At 42.6% G+C, this 22,991-nt stretch overlaps 1 protein-coding gene across 1 annotated transcript; it reads left to right on the top strand.

Moving 5' to 3' along the window:
* The first annotated feature begins 2,116 nt into the window (after positions 1-2,116).
* Positions 2,117-20,106, top strand: LOC108437621 (dnaJ homolog subfamily C member 11). The gene is made up of 16 exons (XM_017714827.2): positions 2,117-2,191; positions 4,468-4,597; positions 4,719-4,792; positions 5,966-6,067; positions 9,747-9,875; positions 10,000-10,122; positions 10,226-10,299; positions 11,676-11,865; positions 11,965-12,050; positions 12,363-12,479; positions 15,410-15,565; positions 15,670-15,739; positions 15,826-15,883; positions 17,283-17,425; positions 17,536-17,665; positions 18,955-20,106. Exons 1-16 carry the CDS (start codon positions 2,117-2,119, stop codon positions 18,978-18,980), a joined length of 1,683 nt encoding a protein of 560 aa, XP_017570316.1. The 3' UTR covers positions 18,981-20,106.
* The last annotated feature ends 2,885 nt before the right edge of the window (positions 20,107-22,991 follow it).

The following is a 22,991-nucleotide window of genomic DNA, read 5'->3' as shown; positions in this document are numbered from 1 at the left end:
TATTCATGACATTGTCGGTTTGTTTAAACTGCTAGTTGTTTCTCTGTTTCGCGCCACAACCGAAATTTTAAAAGCCAACGGTCAACAGTCAAAACGGAAGAATCAGTCTCTAAGTTTCTAAGTTTCGGCATTATTGTTTATGTGGTGTTTATTCAGATAAGTTGACCCTTATTAGTCCCACAACGGGGAAAGTTCACCTCCGCATTTAACTCTTCCGTGAAGTGAAACACCAAATACAAATCAAATCAAATCAAATCAAATCAAATTTATTTGTAGTGCTTTTTAACAATTGTCACAAAGCAGCTTCACAGATTTCCAGTAAAGATAAAGTTTTAACATGAATGTAAAACCCCCAGGTGAGCAGGCCAGGGGTGCCAGTGGCAAGGAGAACCTCCCTCAGAGCTGAGGAGGAAACCTTGGGAGGAACCAAGGCTCACAAGGGGGGGACCCGTCCTCCTCTGGTCAGACTACCTACAGAGTTATTATACTACTAATATTAATAGTAGTAGTATTAGTAGTAGTAATAGCTAGGAGTCTATGAAAACATCAGTGTAGGGTAGTCAGCTAGTCCAAGGTAGGTGTGCAGTAGCTGGGCGTGGGCAGCAGGTCTAAAGTGAGTGTCAGGAGGGTTCGACAGTCAGTCGTCCTTCAGTGTCTGGCCGGACATGTGGGCGGTTGAATACTCGGAAAAAAGGCAGGGAGAGGGAATTAGTTTTATTCTGTCTGTTTGTACGTAAAACAGGGAACATTCCCAGAGTGTGGCTAACGACTCCGGCAGATCTGACTATGACAGCTTAACTAAAAGGAGGGAACCAGAAGGACACACAGACACGGCAGCACTCTGAGACAGTTCGGCATCCCTCCGCTCCGCCGTCCACAAACCTGAGTGACTGCATGCGAGCAGCGGGATGACAGCACCAGCGTCTCAGTTTACTATAATTCCCTGAGTCCATGGACCCCTGGATCTGCTGCCTTTATCTAAGGGGAACATTACCTAGCAAAAGCTAAACTGAACAAGTGAGTTTTCAGCCTAGTTTTAAAGATTGAGACTGTGTCTGAGTCCCGAACATTTTCTGGAACAGACTAGTGAGCACACACACACACACACACACACAAACACACACTATGGGGCAGTGAGCACACTTGCCCAGAGCGGTGGGCAGCCCTATCCACAGCACCCAGGGAGCAGTTGGGGGTTAGGTCTTGCTCAAGGACACTTCAGTCATGTACTGTCAGCTCTGGGGCTCAAACCAGCGACCTTCCAGTCACAAGGCCAGTTCCCTAACCTCCAGCCCATGACTGGCCCCATAGATATGTAGATATGGCCGCGTGGTTGGTGAAGCACAGAGAACCGGTTGATGTGACTGTTTTTCCTCTGGTTTTATATGAAGCTTATCCCATTTAATAATCTATTCAGGGGATCTAACTTGATGTAGTAGGTATTCATTTACACTGATGGTTAATGCTGTGTAGGGAATTCATTCCTTAATCCATGTAGATATTCATAACCAACAAATGGATTTGCTGATGTGCTGTGTGTGTGTGTGTGTGTGTGTGTGTTTTGGGGGGGGGGGGGGGTGTTTCCACTCGCGCTAAACTCGGTGTTTAACGTCAGGCGCAGACTGAATGCTTCTCTGGTGGTCCGGCCAGATAATTAGGATCAGTTATTAAAGAAATACCCGAGACCCGCGCAGAATAGACTAATCTATATCTGAGGATTATGACTGAACAGATTTGGTGAAAATGGGTTGAGTAATAAGGAAGTTGTGGCTGGTTTAATCCGGAGACACATCGCCTCTCAACACGAACGAATGTGTTCACAAGCGGATCGTGACCTCCCCAACATGGCGGACGCGCAGACGTATCGCCTCAGATAGAGAACGGCGGACAACGCGGCGTCTGTGTGTGCGACTCCATGGAGGGAGGCAGCGATAGAAATCCCGCACTGCTAAACAAATATGCGTGAAGCTGAGCTCGGCAGCTCAGCGAAACGTGCAGTAACTAACAGCCCGCCGACGTGACTACTCGCCCCCTCCGAGGCGCACGGTGGCAGCAGCGCCGCGTCAGAGCGCCTCTCCAGGCGGGGCGAGGGGGCGAGCGGGCGAGCGGCGCAAACATGGCAGCTGCCTTGGAAAATGAATTAGAAATAGAGAACGAGGATTATTATTCCCTCCTGAATGTGAGGAGAGAGGTGAGGTCGCGCCCGTTCCTGCGTCTTCTACCGCGGACAGTCCGGCGCCTGCGGCTGCGAAATTGCGTGACGGAAGCTTCATAAAGCTCAGATGAGTGCTGACCCTTCAGATCACAGCGGCCACTGTAACCTATAAGCTGCTGCCCGTGTCCGGATCTCGCCGCTGTGCTCCGCAGACGCTGTTAAAGCCTTTTTTAAAGTGTTCGTGTAAAGCCGTTGTCGGATTTCATCTTCTGGCGCATGATAAATAAACCGTTATGGTCATTCGGCTGGTCTGCGCTGTCCAGAACGTCCTGAAGACCATCCTGCACGCTTTGTTGTACCTTTTAAATGTGCTTTAACCTCTTTAACCTCTTATTCTCCAGGGCATACTTGTGGTTTGTCCATCTGAGATTTCATGAACCAAAACTGTAAGGCCAATTATTCAGTAACTGCATGAAATACATGATATTTATTTATTTATTTATTTATTGTGTAAAAACTCCCCTCGGATGAACAGAACGTGTGTTTTATGATCACACATATCACTATAAGCTCACAATTTACTGCTGAAAGCCAAAAAAATCTCCGCCGCTCTTTGTGTTGTTTTCTAAAAGTGATGTTTCCAGAGCAGATCACTGAAGAGACGCCGTCTGTTTATAGTTTAGAGCCCAGATTTGGGGAAAAACGGGTCGACTTTCAGTAGAAAAACAAAGTTCAGCTTCTTTTATTATAAGGGTTTAAAATGACATCACCGCCTATTAGACTGGAGAGAAGAGCTACAGCCTCACACGACGCCCAGCTTCTGAATGGAGCTTATGGAAAATGAACGTTATGAAGAACATGACCGAGTGCGGTTTGGACCCACTGGTGGTCCCGAGGAGTTAAAGAGGTTAAATAACAGTCACAGTGAGACACTATTACTAACTATAATACGGTAATATACGTGTTATATTCAATGTTTATAATCTTTATAATATTTCTATTTACCATACAGTTAGTGTTTATAATATTTACTCAAATTTAACCGGTGAATATTTCCGAGTGCTGAAAGATGTCCGAGGGGGTCAGTCATTTTTTAGAGGTGTAAAGATACACATTTTCAGATTTTGGGTGATTTTTCATTCTTCAGTTTTCAGAGTTTTCTTTGTCAGAAATGTCTTCTCTGGCTTTAATGTGCTGCGCAGATCGGTTTGATTTCAAAGCGAGATTTAAAGCAGCGCATCCGGGTGCACAATCGGGATAAATGCAGTTCGGCTGCTGTAAACAGAACAGCAGCGGTCCTACTGTAATAGTTCAACATACCGTATTGTACCTCAGTACGCGTCTCTCACTTTTCACAGACATCGGGGATGTTATAGTTTAAAAAATTTAATTCGTTTTTATTTTCGTTTACTTTTTCATTTTGGCTTTCATTTTCGGGTTAGTTCGTTTCGAGGGCACATTAACAGTTTTATTATTATATAATTTATTGACTTTTTTCTGAAGAGTATAGTTTAAGTTTCATCTAGTTGCAGTTTTCCGTGTGAGGATTGAACACTGTGAAGGGAGGTATCTGATCATCGTGGTCCAGCCAAACACAGAAGGGCTCCCCTTCCAAACTTTTGTAGTGGATGTTATAGTTTTGATGTAGGTTTTGTATTTTTTATTTATGTTACAGTTAAGGGGTGAATTTTTTTATCGCTTTTATTTTTGATTCAGTTTTGGATAAATAATAAATAATATCCCTGAGAGGCATTGCGCAATACGTTGTGACTGGAGCAAACGAAGAGCTCAGTATGATTATATTGCATGAGAAAAGTTAAACAAACAAGCCCACAATGAGGGCACGTCATCGCTCCTCTGAAAGTAGTCCTCCTCACCTCCGAATCAAGAGCAGGGAGGAGAGCACGCTCTTTGTGAGAGAGTAGGAGCTCATGGCTCGCATGTCATTATCACATATTGTACTATTATGTTACTGGATGCTGTATTACATTGAAAACATTAACATAACAGTAACAGTTTCAACCGTTTATTTTTTCTTTTTTTTCTGTATTGAAATCACCTTAGAAACAAGCCCCTTTTTTACCCCTTTCAAAATATTTAGTAGACTTCAACCAATGGAGTCTGCAAGATGAGCATTTTAAGTTTTAAGCAGTTTTAAACAGCAGAGCTATAAAAGCAGGCTTAACTAGGACGTGTATGCTTGCTCAGGTTGCATCCGAGAGCTTGAGTGTTGGTGGGTGATCCTTAACCTCTTCTGTTTTTGTAGGCTTTGTAAGTTGTTCTCTTAAAGCTGCTGTGATGTTGATCCCCAGGCGAGCCAGGAGGAGTTGAAGTCCTCCTACCGGCGCCTCTGCATGCTGTACCACCCAGACAAGCACAGAGACCCTGAGCTCAAGAGGCAGGCCGAGCAGCTGTTCAACCTCGTTCACAGAGCTTATGAAGGTTAATCACACTGCACTTTTACTGCACTTTATACACTTAGACTGTTGATGTAAGCCCTCGGGTGCTGGAACTGAATTATATTGCCTTTCAAATCTACGCTATGCATCTTCACTCTGCTTAGTCCTTAGTGACCCACAGTCTCGAGCCATATATGACATTTTTGGGAAGAAAGGACTGGAAGTGGAAGGATGGGAGGTAAGATCTGAAGGCCAAATATCACTGATGCTTAATTTGATGCTCGCAATAACGTCAGGTTTTTTTCACAAACACCGTATCATTCTGCTGAGTTTGACATCTGTAGGAGACGCTCGAGCCATTTGAACGTTTTTACTTCTCACTTTGTCGCAAACAGAAAACGGACACTTTAAAGATCACATTTGACCGGCAGCCAAATTGGTCAGACTCTGAAGACGAGACGACACTAAATTCCCAAACTGTCGTCACCACTGAGCAGCTTTTCAGTCGGCAGCTGTGACAGAAGAACAGCTAAACAATCAGGAATCAGCCAGAAATTAACCCAATACCATTCGCCAAACTAAACGGGCTGTAAGAAGCTTTACAGACCGGCTGGAACAAAACAACATTAATACTGATCTGGAAAAACTGACCAAACTGAGCTGAACCTGATATTGGGTCAGTTTTATGGCTCAGTCTGATTTGGTCTGACTCTGAAGATCAGACGCGTCTGGCGAATGGTGTTGGGATCATTTCTGGCTGATTCCATGTTGTTCAGCTGTTCTTCTGTCACAGCTGCCGACTGAAAAGCTGCTCAGTGGTGACGACAGTTTGGGAATTTAGTGTAAGGAGCTGGAGAACGAACTGCCGGCTGTGCAGCGAGTGGGCGGAGCTTGTTACTCTGACGAGCTGCTCATTAAGGAGCTATAATTTGAAGGAAGAAACTGAACATTAAAACACATTAAACACCGCGTTCACGGCCAGTTTATTCATTTCTTACTGTATTGATTTAACTGTTCTATAAAAGCAGTAGAACACTCGAGGTTGCGTTTTAGCGCTATAACATCACGGCTGTGATGATCTACGGCGACCAAATCACAGCCGCGATGTTATTTCGCGATAACGCCCGCCCTCTCATGTTCTGTTGCTTAAGTAATATTTAGAATCATTTACAGCTTTCTACATCCTTCTAGACACTGGACATCTCATCTTTTGATTTATTTACTTTAGTTATTTACTTTTATTTATTTATTTCCTCATGATCATTTGAAACTTGAAACATATTAGAATAGTTTTCTACGTTTATTTGCGACAATTATTTTTTCTGCATTGCTGAAAATATGGGATGCAAACTTGTGAACAGTGTTGTGAATAGCTGCGAATGGCAGATTAAGGAGTCTTTGTTATTTTTAGATCGTGGAGAGGAAAAGAACCCCTGCAGAGATCAGGGAGGAGTACGAGCGCCTGCAGAGGGAGAGGGACGAGAGGAGGCTACAGCAGAGAACTAATCCCAAGGTAGCTCACGCTGCTCTGCTTTGATTAAAGCATTTCACAGTTGGGCCTGTGGCACAACAGAGTTCACTTGGAAATGGCACTAGTTTGCTAGTGGTTTCGAAGAGATCAATTAATGATCAAGCTGGTGACCCGGAGGGGATGAGCTCGTTTAAAAGCAGTGTCCCTGGTTTGATGTTTCATTGTCACGTGGCAGTAGCAGTCACCACGGCCAGCCGATTCAAGTTTCGAAGCTCTGGTTTACTAAAATGTCACTACAAGACACAGAAGTGCATTAAATAACACATTCTGTACATGTTAAACTACATTTAATAAATAGTGGTCAAACAAACATTGAAAGGCTACTCTGGAGATCTAATTACAGCAACATCAGAGATCTGTGTTAGGCCAGCTATGGATAAGCCTTTATTGGATTTATTTGCCTTTAGTCCCATTTGACCATGTTTACATTGATGTAGTATGTAAACATTTCTAAAGTGTCAAAACATATTTCTATTCATTCCCTAGTATGTGTAGTCCATACATGGAAATTAAGCTTTAAAACAGACGACTTTGAATCCATTGCTTCTGTGATGTCATGAAAACGAGTGCATTTACCTATAACCCCCAGTTATACCTAGATCCCAAGATTATACCTTTATCCCCCAGATTATACCTATAACCCTCATTTTATACCTATACCCCTCATCTTATACCTATATCCCTCAGATTATACCTGTATCCCCCAGTTTATACTTGTGTCTCCTATCTTATACCTATAACCCCCATCTTTTTCCTGTATCCCTCAGATTATACCTGTATCCCTCAGATTATACCTGTACCCCCCATTTTATACCTATATCCCTCAGATTATATCTGTATCCCTCAGTTTATACCTTTGTCCCCCATCTTTTACCTATATCCCCCATCTTTTACCTGCATCCCTCAGATTATACCTGTACCCCCCATTTTATACCTTTATCCCCCAGATTATACCTGTACCCCCCATTTTATACCTATATCCCTCAGATTATACCTGTATCCCTCAGATTATACCTGTACCCCCCATTTTATACCTATATCCCTCAGATTATACCTGTACCCCCCATTTTATACCTATATCCCTCAGATTATACCTATATCCCTCAGATTATACCTGTACCCCCCATTTTATACCTATATCCCTCAGATTATACCTGTATCCCTCAGATTATACCTGTACCCCCCATTTTATACCTGTATCCCCATCTTTTACCTATATCCCCCATCTTTTTCCTGTATCCCTCAGATTATACCTGTATCCCTCAGATTATACCTGTACCCCCCATTTTATACCTATATCCCTCAGATTATATCTGTATCCCTCAGTTTATACCTTTGTCCCCCATCTTTTACCTATATCCCCCATCTTTTACCTGTATCCCTCAGATTATACCTGTACCCCCCATTTTATACCTATATCCCTCAGATTATACCTGTATCCCTCAGATTATACCTGTACCCCCCATTTTATACTTATATCTCTCAGATTATATCTGTATCCCTCAGATTATACCTGTATCCCCCAGTTTATAACTGTATCCCCCATCTTATACCTGTACCCCCATCATATACCTGTATCCAACCAACTTATACCTGTACCCCCATCTTATACCTGTACCCCCATCATATACCTGTACCCCCATCTTATACCTGTACCTCCCATCATATACCTGTATCCCAGTAAATCAAAGATGATGTTGTAAAAGTGTTTCAGCTCAAATTACTTTTTGAATGAGATTGTTTTACATACTTTAGGCACAGTTAAACAAAAACAGTTAAAAGTACAGTAATAAAAACAGCCTGTTTAATTGTAAGAGAAAAACGAGAGGTTGGAAAATGGATATGTAAAGATGAATTATAACTGTTTTTGGTACAGAAACCATACAAGGCACAGCGGGAGAAAAAACAAAATAAAAGTAGGATATGGGCCCTTTTATATTGAATATCTGCATATACTGACACAAATTGTGCACTTCATCTACATTAGACAAACCAATCTAGTTTAGGTAAAATATACTAGGTTGCCAATTACTTTAAAAAAAGCTCTCCGGTGAGATCATCTCATTTTCATAACTGCGCAGTGACACACTTTGAAGTGATATGTTCTGCGTTTATGGCCTAGGCTTTTGTGGTGTTCTGAATTCAGTGATTTTATAGCTCAGATTCTCTTGCCTTCGATCCTGCTGTTACCTGCTGCTCTTTGTACTGAACGTATCAGATACGCTCATGTTTTCTGTCTGGCTAGTTTATCCAGGTTTTGACGAAGGCAGCGGCCTTAACTAGAGTTACATCATTGCGTTGCAGAAGTTTTTATTTTCCCCGTTAAAATAGTTCCACACTGCAGACATTTAAAGTGCTTGTAAACATCTGGAAATGTGCCTCAGTGGATAATGTCTGTTTATGGAACCTCTATAACAGTGGTGTAAATGGTACACTAGGGAGTAAAAAAGCCTTAAAAAGGGGATCTGAATTTGATCTTAATATAGCCAATACCGATAGATTAAATTTATTGATCGGCTTTCTTTTAGATCACATCAGGACGTCTGTAATGATAAAATGTTCTAAAGTAATGGAACATGGACTAGTAGCTGATATACTGAGATATTGAGTTTGTTTGCTTTCTCCCTCATGATGACTCAAACCTCTGTGCAGGTGCGTTTTTCCTTCCTTTCTGAAGGCTATCCCCTTCAACCCCTGGCCTCCAACATAATGTTGGGAATAAAAAAGAGATCTTTTCAAACCAGCGTAACACTTTCCCTAATAAATGTTTTAAGTCTTAAGTTCTCAAAAGATGTCAAGAAGGAAAGAGTCTTCAGATGCTGGGTTTGTGGAAGAGGAAAAAAGGCTTCTCCTTTGTTTCATCATCAAGTGGCACAGGGTCTTGAGAGACCCCAACTGTGCAAATACAGTGTTCCAAACACCAGTTTATATACCACTTATCTGGGGTAGTTTGATTTGCCTTACTTCTCAAATTTTGATATTAGCTCATTCTATATTCGGTGCGTCTCTTCGTCCGTCATTTTGGCCATCGCATGATGAGCTCACTCCCAAAAACTGGCATCAGCAGGTTTTTACCAGCCTGCTTTACCTTTCAAGGTCAACTTGCCCCTCTCTTCACTGGGTCAGGAGGTACACACAGGCCGCTCTGTGAACCCAGGGGCATACCTAGTGTCTGGAATCTCATGTGTAGACCGACCCTTTGTGAGATTATTAATATTCTCTGTTAGCCAATACTACCTATTTGGTTATTGATTACAATATCTAATCTATTTGATTACTGATTAAGGGAATATTTATTCAAAATCTCTGTCACTTCTTCATGGTACAAACAGTTTAAATGTTCCCTCAAAGCTCCAGCAGTGGTTTTAAGGTCTGATTGTGATCCTTAAATCGGTTCCTCCAGGTGAAAAGTTGGTATTTGTTCCTTTTCATAACCAAATGTTTTAAAACAGAGCAGTAGAATAAAAGCCTGGAGGCGAGGCAGGGTGTGTGGAGTCAGTACAGCTTAGAAAACATAATTTCAGTGGATTATGGTTCAGTTATCTTCCCTGACTAAAGGTACTGAGATGGACCCTTTAGGGAACCACCCCAGTGACGAGAGGGGCACTGAGCCAGAGACAGTTTTTCTGAGAGTGTATGTAACTACTTTTTGTTTATTTAGGGGACCATAAGTGTGGGCATAGATGCCACAGACCTGTTTGACCACTACGAGGAGGATTTTGAGGAAATGCCGGGAGGAGGGTTCCCACACATTGAGATTAACAGGATGCACATATCGCAGTCTATTGAGGTAAATGAAGCCTTATGACCACCCTGTGTACTTACACATGGATGGGTGTTGAGCTATGCTCTTATTATAGAGTACAGAATGACCTTGTTTTTATTATAGAGTACACTGTGTTTATATGTTCTAGGCCCCCTTAACCACCACAGACACAGCTGTCCTCTCAGGCTCTCTGACCACACACAACGGTAATGGCGGAGGTAATATCAACCTGTGTTTGCGACGGGTCACCTCTACAAGGGGTTGGGGAGAGGTAGGATTCTATCACATTCATATTTCACTTGAAGATAAGAACTGTTATCTTATGTTGTCTGACTTATCTCTATTTTCCCTCTCTTTCATGGCTATGTGTTCAGCTGGAGTTTGGGGCAGGAGACATTCGAGGACCTCTTTTTGGAATGAAGGTCTTCCGGAATGTGACCGCACGCTGGTTAGTGAGCATGTTTTTTGTAAGTGTGAAAGGGACATGTTGTGTAAATCCTAATGGAACAGTCAGGTTTTTGCCGTTTTCTTCTTACCCCATACATACAGTAGTTGATCAGCCAAGACATATTGGTTGCTTCTTTGGTGTTCCACTTGAGCAATGAGGCTAAAGCAGCTGCCAAGTAATCAAACATTATGCTCCATCAATTAGCATTCATTATAAAATTATAAGCAAGTCTAATGCAATGTGGTAACTACTTTTTTTTTTAGCTGTACAATGTACTTTTTTTTCAATTAAGATTAAGTGACCCTTATTAGTCCCACAATGGGGAACTTTCACCTCCGCATTTAACCCATCCGTGAAAATCAGTGAAAGTGAAACACCACATACACTCTAGTGAGCACACACACACCTTAGGGGGCAGTGAGCACACTTGCCTGGAGCGGTGGGCAGCCCAATCCGCAGCGCCCGGGGAGCAGTTGGGGGTTGGGTGTCTTGCTCAAGGACACCTCAGTCCTTGAGCTGGTTCCCTAACCTCCAGCCCATGACCGCCCCCAATTGAACATATTACATCAGGGGTGTTTAATTAAAATTCAGTAAGGTCCAGTTAGAGAGAATTTCCCATGTAAAGGTCCGAAACATCATGATGTCTAACTTGCATCATGATTCAGTGCCATGCACTGTTAACTGAAGTGGCCTAGTAGGTATATCAACATCTTGTGTGCTCAACAACTGAATGTCAAATCAAAAAAAGTCCAATTCAGTCACATTTCAACAGCATTTATTATCAGTTTTCTCTTTTTAGATCACAACATATGAAATAACTTCTGACACCTCTGACACCTCGTCCCTCCGCTGTGTGTGCGGCACTCACTCAGTCTCAGGGCTCATGGTAATGCACAGTTCTGATTGGCTGAGCAGCGTCACGTGATATTTGATTGGTCTGTGAGTCTCCCAGGCTAGAAAAGCTACGGCGATTAAAACAGTAAAACCCCATCGAAATGTAATAGTTCTCTCTAGTTTATCAGTTATAGGTCCAGGTCCGCATAGGACAGCGTCTGGGTCTGGACTTGGACCGTAGTCCGTCTATTAGTGACCTCTGTACTTCACAAGCAGTTGTTTTTGAGATTGCTTCGGTCTATTTTGAGGCATGCAGGTACTTATCAGCTACATTAGCCTTGCAGCTCTGGTGCAAAACCAAAAAGCAAACCTCTGAACTCCAAACATGTCTTGGCTATATTTGCGATGATGGAGGAAAACTGTGAACTTTGTATGTTTCCCAAATTGTTTATTAAATAGTATGGTTTATTTATTTGTGTTAGCATGCACATTAATATACACATTTTTTCCTTTATGTTCTGTCATGTTTATGTGCCTGCTAGCTTTGTGACCGCTCAGTGTGGTATGCAGTTTTCCTCACGTGGTGTACGGCCCAGCGCCAGCACTATGATGGCTCGGCACTTGGACCAGAATACAATGGGCTACCTGCAGTGGCGTTGGGGCAGTGAATCAGCCATGACCACCAGCATTGTACGAGACACCAAGACCAGCCATTTCACCCTGGCCCTACAGGTGAGACATGCACACTGTGACATAGCTGAAGAAAGCGAAAGGCTGTTGCTGAAAGCAGATGAGAAAATGCCCCACTCCCCTGTTCTTTCTGTTGCACAGCTTGGAGTGCCCCATTCGTACTTGATGATGAGCTACCAGTACAAATTCCAAGATGAAGACCAGACCAAGGTCAAGGGTTCTGTCAAGTAAGCTTCATCCACTCTGATTGTTTCACGAAAAATGTTGTGTTCATAGCCCTAGTGCTGTTGAACCTCTGTTCTCTGCTTTCTCTCTGATGGTTTCTCTGCTTTAACACACCAGCTTCAGCTCAGAAATGACCTTTTAATTAGCCGAGTTGTTAGATCAGGCATGTTAGAGCAGGGCAAACACTAAAATATGTGTGTCAGTAATACTCCAAGATCAGGGTTGGGGCCACTGATATAAACTAAGTATTAAAAGCCGAAATGTAAGAATACAGTATCTAATGCTTTTCTGACCATCATGCTTTCCTGCTTCAGAACTGGCTTCTTTGGGACTGTGGTGGAATACGGTGCAGAGAGGAAGATCAGCAGGCATAGTGTGCTGTCAGCAACAGTCAGCATTGGGGTACCCCAAGGAGTCTCCCTTAAAATCAGGTTGGGCTACTGTATTGTCTACTGATGCTCTCTGTCCGTGTTTAAATAACTGCAATGCCATGAGCTGTCCACCTGGACGTTAATGATAAAATTCCATACATACAACATAATGTTTTTAAATTAAAAAAAGAAATCTTTAATACTGGCTGAACACTAATAACGCCTTTAATTCTAAGTTCTCAGAAGATGTGGAAAAGAAAAAAGGCTTCAGATGCTGAGTTTGTGGAAAGAGGGAAAAGGGCTTCTGCTTTATTCCAGCATCCGATGGCACAGGGTCTGGCCTAATACAGTATTCTGACAAAGATTTCACATCGCCACTCCCTTCTTATCCGTTTTTCAGTGTTCCATTTGGTCCCATTACATACTAAACCCCAACATCAGGGGTCTGGTTTAAGCCAGTTTGTCCCAGTTTATCTCATCCTACCTGGCCCCACTGAACCATATATCATATGGACTCATGTGAGTTCTGAGAGTGCACCTGCAAGTAAGGTCATCTAAGTTCATCTACTTTGGAAACCCCCCAAACGGGCAGACTGTGGCCTAATGCATCCTATAGTGCCTCTTAGTGAGACATTAATATTCCCTTTAAGCCAATTCTTAACTATTTGATTTTTGATTACATATTCTATTTACGTATGTTAGGGTGGTGCAGGACATGTATGAGGATAGTGAGACAGTGGTGAGGTGTGCAGTTGGAGTGACGCATGGTTTCAAGGTGAAGGTTACATCAGGGATCAGCTTTGAGCCCCTTCTTGTTTGCAGTGGTGATGGAAAGGTTGACAGATGAGGTCAGGCAGGAGGCTCCATGGACCATGATGTTTGCAGATGACATTGTAATCTGTGGTGAGAGTAGAGAGCAGGTGGAAAAGAATCTGGAGAGGTGGAGGTTTGCATTGGAGAGGAGAGGAATGAAGGTCAGTAGAGACAAGACGGAATACATGTGTGAGAATGAGAGGGAGGCAGGTGGAAAGGTGAAGATGCAAGAAGTAGAGGTCGTAAAGGTGGATGATTTCAAATATCTTGGGTCAACCATCCAGAGCAATGGACAGTGTAGAAAAGAGGTGAAGAAGAGGGTGCAGGCAGGATGGAGTGGGTGGAGACGGGTGTCAGGGCTGATGTGTGACAGAAGGATAGCAGCAAGAGTGAAAGGGAAGGTCTACAAGACAGCAGTGCGTCCAGCTATGATGTTTGGTTTGGAGACTGTGGCTCTGTCTAAAAGACAGGAGGCTGAGCTGGAGGTGGCGGAGATGAAGATGCTGAGATTTTCGTTGGGAGTGACCAGGCTGGACAAGATTAGAAATGAGCAGATCAGAGGGACAGTGAAGGTGGAGCAGTTTGGAGATAAAGCCAGAGAGGCCAGGTTGAGATGGTTTGGACATGTGTTGAGGAGGAATAGTGGATATATTGGGCAAAGAATGTTGGAGATGGAGCTGCCGGGTAGAAGGAGAAGAGGTAGACCTCAGAGAAGGTTTATGGATGTAGTGAAGGTGGACATGGAGATGGTTGGTGTGAAAGTAGAGGAGGCAGTGGATAGGGCAAGATGGAGGCAGATGATCCGCTGTGGAGACCCCTAATGGGAGCAGCCGAAAGAAGAAGAAGATTCTATTTACTTATGAATTAAGGGTGTATTTAATCAAATTTCCCCATCATGCCTGTCATCCACAACTTGCAAGACGAAGAAAATTCATTTGACCTCATTCCTAAATGGAAGTGGTGGACAGTACCAAAGTAAATGTAATTAGTTTCTGTACTTTAGTATTTTTGGTGCATCTGTACTGAAGTTTTTCCATTTCTGGGCGACTTTTTCCTTTCACTCCACTACATTTCAGAGTCTAATATCCGACTTTTTCCTCCTACATTTTGAGAAATCTGTCGTTCCTTTTGGTTTCTGTGTGTATAAAAACGTAACATGTCAAAACGAAAGAAGCGCAAAGCCAGAGCACCAATCAGGGCCCAGCGGTCACTTTGTTTAGAGCTGGTTTTGACCTGTTGGTCATACCGACCCAGTGCAGCACGCGGTTCAACGTCAGCGCAGCAGCGTAAAACTTTGGGAGAGTCTGTTCAACATAAATGATGAACTAACCTAACTTTGTGTAAATAGAACTCAATATAGAAATATGTCCACATATGCAGTCGAGACTGACGCGGCTTTTTTCTGAATTTCTACAAACACCATTTCATTTTATAGTAAATGAGTTTGGGCTGGTTTATGTTTATGAACAGAGGCCTACAGATCAACATAGTAAAGGAGCTCATCTGTGATCCTGAGTTTAAAGCCAGTGTTTATTAAACTTAAACTTGGAACTAAGTTGTAAATAAATCTGAAACTGAAACTTTGCTTGTGTGTAAAAAGTGATTTCAGAGCCACTCGGTTCTCCCTGATGGAAACTGTTTACCTTCAGTGTTTTGTGCTTCTGATCATTTTAATAGACGTCAGCGTCACTAATTAATGACGTTCTATTAAAAGACTGGTTTACCAAGAGAGACGCTGGAGGACTTTCACCTGAAATGAGTTCATGAAGCCAGTCTGGTTATAAAAATGATAACAGGACCAGATCAGAGCCAGAATTACTCTTTTAGTACTTTTACTTTATACTTAAGTACATTTGAAGGCAAATACTTTAGTACTTCTACTCAAGTGGAGGTCTAAAGGGAGGAACTTCTACTTTTACTGGAGTGATATTTTACCTTGGGTATCTCTGCTTTAACTCAAGTACATGGTTTGTGCACTTCGTCCACCTTTGCTAAAGGGTCATCTTTCCTCCCATTAATAAGTATTGTTCATGTGGTTACATAAGGAAGTGAAGAGTTTTGAGCTGAAACCTGCTTTAAAATAGCCTGGCTGACAAATTCTAACCCTTTGGTTCTACTTAGAGTGTGGTCAGAATCTCTGACTTACTGAGTTGTTATATATTCTTTGCACTCCCCAGGTTGAATCGGGCCAGTCAAACCTACCTCTTCCCCATCCACCTGACAGACCAAATTTTACCCAGCGCTGTATTTTATGCCACTGTGGGCCCTCTTGTCGTCTATTTAGCAGTCCAGAAACTTATAATCACACCTTATGTACGCGCCCAAAAGGAGCAGTAAGTTTACTTTCAGGCACTGTGCCATAATCATATCTTTTGTACTGATAATGGAATTTGTCTCAGTTGGGAAATCATTTACATGTTACTTTGACTGTGTCTAGGGAGCTGGAGAAGCAAAGAGTCGACTCTGCTTCAGATATTGCCAAGAAGAAGAACGAGGCCGAATCTGCAGTGAGTTGTTGTTAAGATAACGGTTACAGTGTTGAGCTTTTGCAGAATTATTAAACTATATTTTGTTTTTTGTTTATTATTTCTAGCTGGTGTTAATGCAAGAGTCGGTGAGAAGAATCATTGAAGCAGAGGAGTCCAAAATGGGTATGATATGTGCAGAGAGGTTTTTGGGTCCATAAAAGCTTCTAATTTTTGGGTTAAATTCCTGTGAAATGAAATTTTGTAGCAGTGGCCACATTTATGAGGCATCTCAGAGTTAGGACACTGATTATACAACAGTTAGTTTCGGCCATGCAAGCTGATTGGTTGAGAAGCATTCTAACCGTGCTGTTACTTCATCATAACATCACGTTTTTTCACAGTATCACTCCGCTGAGACGCTGTTGCTAAGCAACGACTTTGACAGATAGCTGTAGGAGACGCTCGAGCCATTTGAACGTTTTTACTTCTTGCTTTGCCACAAACAGAAAACGGACACTGTTAAAATCACATCTGACCGACAGCCGATTTGGTCCGACTCTGAAGACGAGACGACACTAAATTCCCAAACTGTCGTCACCACTGAGCAGCTCTTCAGTCGGCAGCTGTGACAGAAGAACAGCTGAACAACCTGGAATCAGACAGAAATGAACCCAACACCAATCGTCAAACTAAACGGGCTGTAAGAAGCTTTACAGACCGGCTGGAACAAAACAACATTAATACTGATCTGGAGAAACTGACCAAACTGAGCTGAACCTGATATTGGGTCAGCTTCATGGCTCAGTCTGATTTGGTCCGACTCTGAAGATCAGACACGTCTGGCGAATGGTGTTGGGTTCATTTCTGGCTGATTCCAGGTTGTTCAGCTGTTCTTCTGTCACAGCTGCCGACTGAAAAGCTGCTCAGTGTTGACGACAGTTTGGGAATTTAGTGTAAGGAGCTGGAGAACGAACTGCCGGCTGTGCAGCGAGTGGGCGGAGCTCGTTACTCTGACGTAGCATCAAGCTGCTCGTTAAGGAGCTATAATTAGGAGGAAGGAACTGAACATTAAAACACATTAAACGCCGCGTTCACGGCCAGTTTATTCATTTCTTACTGTATTGATTTAACTGTTCTAGAAAAGCAATAGAACTCTCGAGGAGTGAGTTATCACTGTAACATCTCTGCTGTCGGCCAAATCACAGCCGTGATGTTATTGCGCGACAACATACTCCCTCTCATGTTCTGTTGCTTAATTTAAGATCTGGTCTCATCACATCATGGAATTTTATTCAGTGTTACATAAAAAAGCATAAACTGATCCTAAGTCATTATTATTACTCCAAGAAGTTTCATAAATGTGGATCATTGTTTGGTTGTGTCTGTTTATGTCTTTGTTATGATGTTCTGGAACTTCCACCATAACTACAGCGCAAACATGAATTCATGGTCACTTAATAAAGTATCAGCTGTGGTGAGCTGAGAACCATGAAGCAAACAAGGGGAAACGTAATAGAGCTCTCAGTGAAGCAGAGTAATTAAAAAAAAATTGTCTGTAATTTACTGCGTGCTTTCTTCACAGGTCTTATCATCTTAAATGCCTGGTATGGCAAATTTGTGACCGACAACAGCCAGAAACAGGAGCGGGCAAAGGTCATTGATGTGACGGTGCCTCTGCAGTGCCTGGTGAAGGATTCCAAGCTCATCCTCACTGAGGCTTCAAAGGTCAGGCATATGACAAGCATTTTGTCCATCACAGTACTGTTTGATCATGTAGTCACACTAATACTATCAGCCTGTGTAGCTTACAACAGGTCTTATCTCTTGCCTCACAGGCTGGTTTGCCTGGATTCTACGACCCATGTGTCGGTGAGGAAAAGAGCCTGAAGCTGCTGTACCAGTTCCGGGGCGTCTTGCACCAAGTGCTGTCCGGAGACACCGAAGCTCTTAGGATACCCAAGCAATGTGAGTATAGCAAAGCTTCCGAAATTTGAGTGCACAATGTGGCAAAGATATAATGTCATGAAATACTGTGATTTATAAAGCAGATAGTTCAGGTCCTAAAATCTGATTGGCTGAGCTGCCTCACAACAACTCTGTCACTGCGCCACGGCACAAAAAACCCTTCTGCTGTTAATGGATTAATCTTAGACTCTAACGCTTATCACGTGGAGCGCCGAGTAAGAACCCGTTTTTGTTTAAACTGAGGGTCTGAAAACTTTTCTTTACTAGAACTAGGCTGGTCAGCTAGCGAACAGGCTGAAAGATAGCAAACGTGCTAAAAAAAAACCCCATCAGTATCACAGGCTTGAATTAAAGTACTCGATAAAGCAGATTCACTGAAAAACGTCAATATGAAAGTCTAAGGAATGTCACCTGAATGACTTCAAATGTCTGCGTTTCAGTCAGAAATCACGTCAAACCCAGACTGAATCCCAAAGGGCTCTAGGCTCCCGAGCTAAATAGTGTTGTGTAACATTAAATTATTGCTTCTGTTGTCAAATACTGCACTGCTTGTGTGAGGATGAATTTGGATGAATCCCAAATGAGCAATTTTAGAGACATTTTGCACTGTAAGGCTGCAGGAGTCCGTGTTTAAATTCCTACGTAGTGCACTATGTAGGGAGCAGGGAGCTGTTTGAGATTCAGCCCCAGCGTGAGAAAAGTGGCGTCGTCAGCCTGGCAGAAGACGGTGCTGAACAGTGAACAGTGCTGTGCCATCATATGTTCACTGTTATTCCAAAAAAAGTTTCAAAACATCATGAAATGTCTGCAGTTTACAGTGATCTGCGACTGAACGTTCTTCTCCTCATTCAGTGGTTCATGGTTGCTTAGCAACTACATTTCTTGGCAGAATACTTGATTATTATTAATAATAACTTAAATAGTTATCTGAAACATTGTGTATTTTAATATATTTTATGTCGGCCGCTGTTTTATGAAAGCAATGAGCCACGACAGGCCATAGGTTACTGTGACTTTATCACGGGGAGGGGGGTTTTAGGCAAAGAACACCCTTCCCCGTGATAAAATCGCAGTAACCCACTGCCTCCCGTGGCTTATTGCTTTAGTATGTCATGAAAATGTTCTTTTTCTAATGTTTGATCAGTGTCAGTGTTCTTGTGCTGAGAGCATACGCCCAGAAAAGCTTATCGTTATGTGTCACCATGCACCCCTGTTACCAGAACATTCTCGTTCTAGCACTGCTTTTGGAGTGCTCTCATTTTCCTTTTATTTTCCTCTTCACAACACAGCACATAGAATAGATGCAGAGACGTAGAAGTCTTCGCTGCAACACGGACAGACTCAAGAAACCATAAAGGGACAGATGTGAAGGGACAGAAGGACGTCAAAGTGAAGAGAAATCTGAGGGTTGTCCGTTTCATCTGATGTCGTTGAGTATGTGTAACCCCAGCCCCCCTTTTTTCTTTTCCCTATATCCCACGACAGATCCACCGTCAGTAGATCATAGGGTATCATTCAGCGCACAATTCTGGGAGTTTCAGTTAAGTTATTGTACGTTCCAGGCTGTGGAGTGTGGAGCAATGCTTCCTCTTTGTTTGCTCCCTGCTCGTTGTACTGTCTGGCAAACGGACCACTTTGGTCTTTTGCGGCCTCCTCAGTGGGAGTGATGTAAAAATGAGTGCTATGTGCAAATAACTATGATCTAGTAGCGTGGCCTATAGTAGGTCATCCAAAACACGATAAGAGGCCGTATCATGCTGTACAGTAATAATGCTATGCATAAAGGGAACCCTCAGATTCAGATATGTATACTAGCACCTAGAGGATTCTGGTTGTGGAAGATTGCATAGCTTCTAATATGATCACAGGCCATAACTGACATTTATTTATTTGTGTGTGTGTGTGTGTGTGTGTGTGCGTGCGTGCGTGCGTGCGTGTGTGTAAACTGTGTTAAGGGAAGGACAAACTTTGGTTCACCGTGCCTCTCAGTACTGTAGCACCAATAACACTACATATTTTGGGCCATGTCAGAGACTGTGTTGGTATTAGGGATGCACACAATTGAAACACTTGTACTGAGACTAGTATTGAGGCTATTTTACTACATATTATGATATACTAAATACGCTCGGCTCTACCTGTAATGTGACCTGTGGGCCGGCTCCATGGACATGGATAAAGCCTGTCTCTGGACTAAACTGCAGTACCAATTTGGGATGCACCCGTATTGGATGTCAGTATCTGATATTTTTCACGTTTGCTGATGCTGATGCCAGTACCAGATGCAGATAGACCGACCAGGCATTACATTATGACCACTTAATACGCTCATTGTCCATTTTATCAGTCCACTTACTGTATAGCTGCACTCTGTAGTTCTACAGTTACAGACTGTAGTCCATCTGTTTCTCTGATACTCTGTTACCCTGTTCTTCAGTGGTCAGGACCCCCATGGACCCTCACAGAGCAGGTAGTATTTGGATGTTTTTGGTTGGTGGACTATTCTCAGTCCAGCAGCGACACTGAGGTGTTTAAAAACTCCAGCAGCACTGCTGTGTCTGATCCACTCAGACCAGCGCAACACACACTAACACACCACCATGTCAGTGTTACTGCAGTGCTGAGAATGAACGACCACCCAAATAATACCTGCTCTGTGAGGGTCTATGGGGGTCCTGAGCACTGAAGAACAGGGTAACAGAGTATCAGAGAAACAGATGGACTACAGTCTGTAACTGTAGAACTACAAAGTGCATTCCAAGTATGATATAAAATAAAAATATGATTCTGGTATCAACATGCATCCCCCGTGTCAGTGGCGAATTACCTTTTAGTCTAGGCTTAGACTTAATCTGGGTCTGAGAAACTGGTCCATGCGAGTTAGCCTGCATCATTTTTACCAAAATAGTGTTTACATGAAAACACAGATCTGGAACTAACTGGCTCACAGCACACAGTAAAAAACATCGTGATAAAGCCTGAAACTGTGCAGAACCCAGTAGTCGGCATAAAGAATAAGAAATCACTGCTGTCGGAAGAAAACCTTGTATCTCCATTTTTGGCGTTTTTCAGTTTTTGACATCATTTGAAAACGCCTGCTGCTCTTTACATTGTCCGTAAATTTCATGATCAGTGGAACAAAAGAAACGATCCAAAATGACTTGGAAAAACATCTGGTTCCATTCACTTACATTCAAAGTAAAGAACGTTTTTTCCTTCTCCTGTAAAGTTTCATTGTGGAGATACAAGGTTTTCGTCCGACAACAACAAAATCATACTGTTATAGAATCTTGGATATTGCGAGGCTTGTCCTAATTATCCACTTGCCCTGTTGTATCGTCATTTGTCAGTTTCGACAGCAAAATGCATGAGGAGTTAAAATTAAACTACAGTTAATTCAACAGAAGTACAGGAGGGCCTGTCATTTCTGGTTACTTTAGGGTGTTATTGTTTCAAACCAGTACTTTTCCCTAGACTAAAACTTGATCGGAGTCATCGTATGTTTCGAGACTATCTCAGTGTTGCACAAATAGAGCTGGAGTGAAGGAACTGAAAACCTTCGGAATAGTTTGTTGGTTCGTATAGCGTTTACAGACACAGTGAATGAACATGAAGCTGAGAGCACCAGAAAATAAAGTGGCATTCTAACAGTTTCATTTCATTTAGTTGAAATGTTTATATTTTGGTTCTAAATGTGACTTGCATATGTATAATGTAATGTAAATGTGCCATTCCTCAGTTCATCTGGTATTTTAGCTGTTTTTTTTTTTTTACTTTCCAGTACCATATTTGTTTTTATCAAGCATGACTGGATCTGTAGTTATGTTATCTGCTTATAACTTCTTGTAATAACTGTGAAACGAAGCTGGGCCGACTGCCCACGAGGACAGAACTGTAGTTTATGCTTTGCTTTCCTTACCGACAGAAATGAGCATTTGTGTTTCTCTGACTGAGCATAAACATGTCTATAATTGTTTCTTTTAATGCTATTAGCATTACCCAGAGTCAGCCAGTGCAATAAACCTTGAAAAAGTAGGCCATGGCTCCCTTTTAGGTTCCAGACTTGCTCATAAACTGTTACACCCTAAAACTGGTGGGAATGGTTTTCCAGTCCTTGTACTGGACTTGATGTACACCGATCAGGCATAACATTCTGACCACCTCCTTGTTTCTACTCTCATTGTCCACTTTATCAGCTCCACTTACTGTATAGCTGCACTCTGTAGTTCTACAGTTACAGACTGTAGTCCATCTGTTTCTCTGATACTCTGTTACCCTGTTCTTCAGTGGTCAGGACCCCCATGGACCCTCACAGAGCAGAGTGGATCATTCTCAGCACTGCAGTATCACTGATGTAGTGGTGGTGTGTTAGTGTGTGTTGTGCTGGTACGAGTGGATCAGACACAGCAGTGCTGCTGGAGTTTTTAAACACGGCGTCCACTCACTGTCCACTCTATTAGACACTCCTACCTTGTCGGTCCACCTTGTAGATGTAAAGTCAGAGACGACAGCTCATCTGCTGCTGCAGTTTGTGTTGGTCATCCTCTAGTCCTTCATCAGTGGTCACAGGACACTGCTGGCTGGATACTTTTGGTTGGTGGACTATTCTTAGTCCAGCGGCCCTGCTGTGTCTGATCCACTCAGACCAGCACAACACACCCTGAGAATGATCCACCACCCAAATAGTACCTGCTCTGTGAGGGTCCAGGGGGGTCCTGACCACTGAAGAACAGGGTAACAGAGTATCAGAGAAACAGATGGACTACAGTCTGTAACTGTAGAACTACAAAGTGCAGCTATACAGTAAGTGGAGCTGATAAAGTGGACAATGAGCGTAGAAACAAGGAGCTGGTCATAATGTTATGCCTGATTGGTGTATAGTCACTGAAAATGGTCCTAGAGTGCAAAGCCAAGAAGAAGGTTAATCTATATTTGGAAACCAGCCCCTAAAGTCCAGTGGAGTAATTCTTAAGCTAAAAGTGGTACTGAAGACCAAGGTAATTCATTCCTTTGGGAAAACTCTCCTTGAGAGAAAAGTTCTCCTTGCATGCATCCATCCTCCCGTCTTCTGTGTAGGTCATGTTCATGTGAGTGAGGTTTAATTTATTCCACCTCTGTGTTAACATTCCTGTATGGCAAACTTGAGAAAAAAAAATCACGTATAGAGCTGTTATAGACTTAGTATTTAAGTTAAACATTAAAATATGAAAAATTGCACGTTGTCTGGCGAATGATTTTACATCCTTTTCAAGCTGACATTTTAGTTTTTGCATTTCAAAAGGTCCTTTTGAAAACAATCTGCTCCGTACATCAAACTGAATTACCA

This window comes from Pygocentrus nattereri, chromosome 21, assembly GCF_015220715.1.
Source record: "Pygocentrus nattereri isolate fPygNat1 chromosome 21, fPygNat1.pri, whole genome shotgun sequence".
NCBI classification, from domain to species: domain Eukaryota; kingdom Metazoa; phylum Chordata; class Actinopteri; order Characiformes; family Serrasalmidae; genus Pygocentrus; species Pygocentrus nattereri.
The sequence above is the reverse complement of the archived record's forward strand: the minus strand, read 5'-3'. Positions and strand labels throughout refer to the sequence as shown.

Bases quoted from the DNA above. Each gene is read 5' to 3' on its own strand.
- LOC108437621 (XM_017714827.2), top strand. From the start codon at position 2,117: ATGGCAGCTGCCTTGGAAAATGAATTAGAAATAGAGAACGAGGATTAT. The intron at 4,598-4,718 runs GTTAATCACACT...CACTCTGCTTAG, and splicing joins CGTTCACAGAGCTTATGAAG to TCCTTAGTGACCCACAGTCT. The intron at 15,740-15,825 runs GTGAGTTGTTGT...TATTATTTCTAG, and splicing joins AGAACGAGGCCGAATCTGCA to CTGGTGTTAATGCAAGAGTC.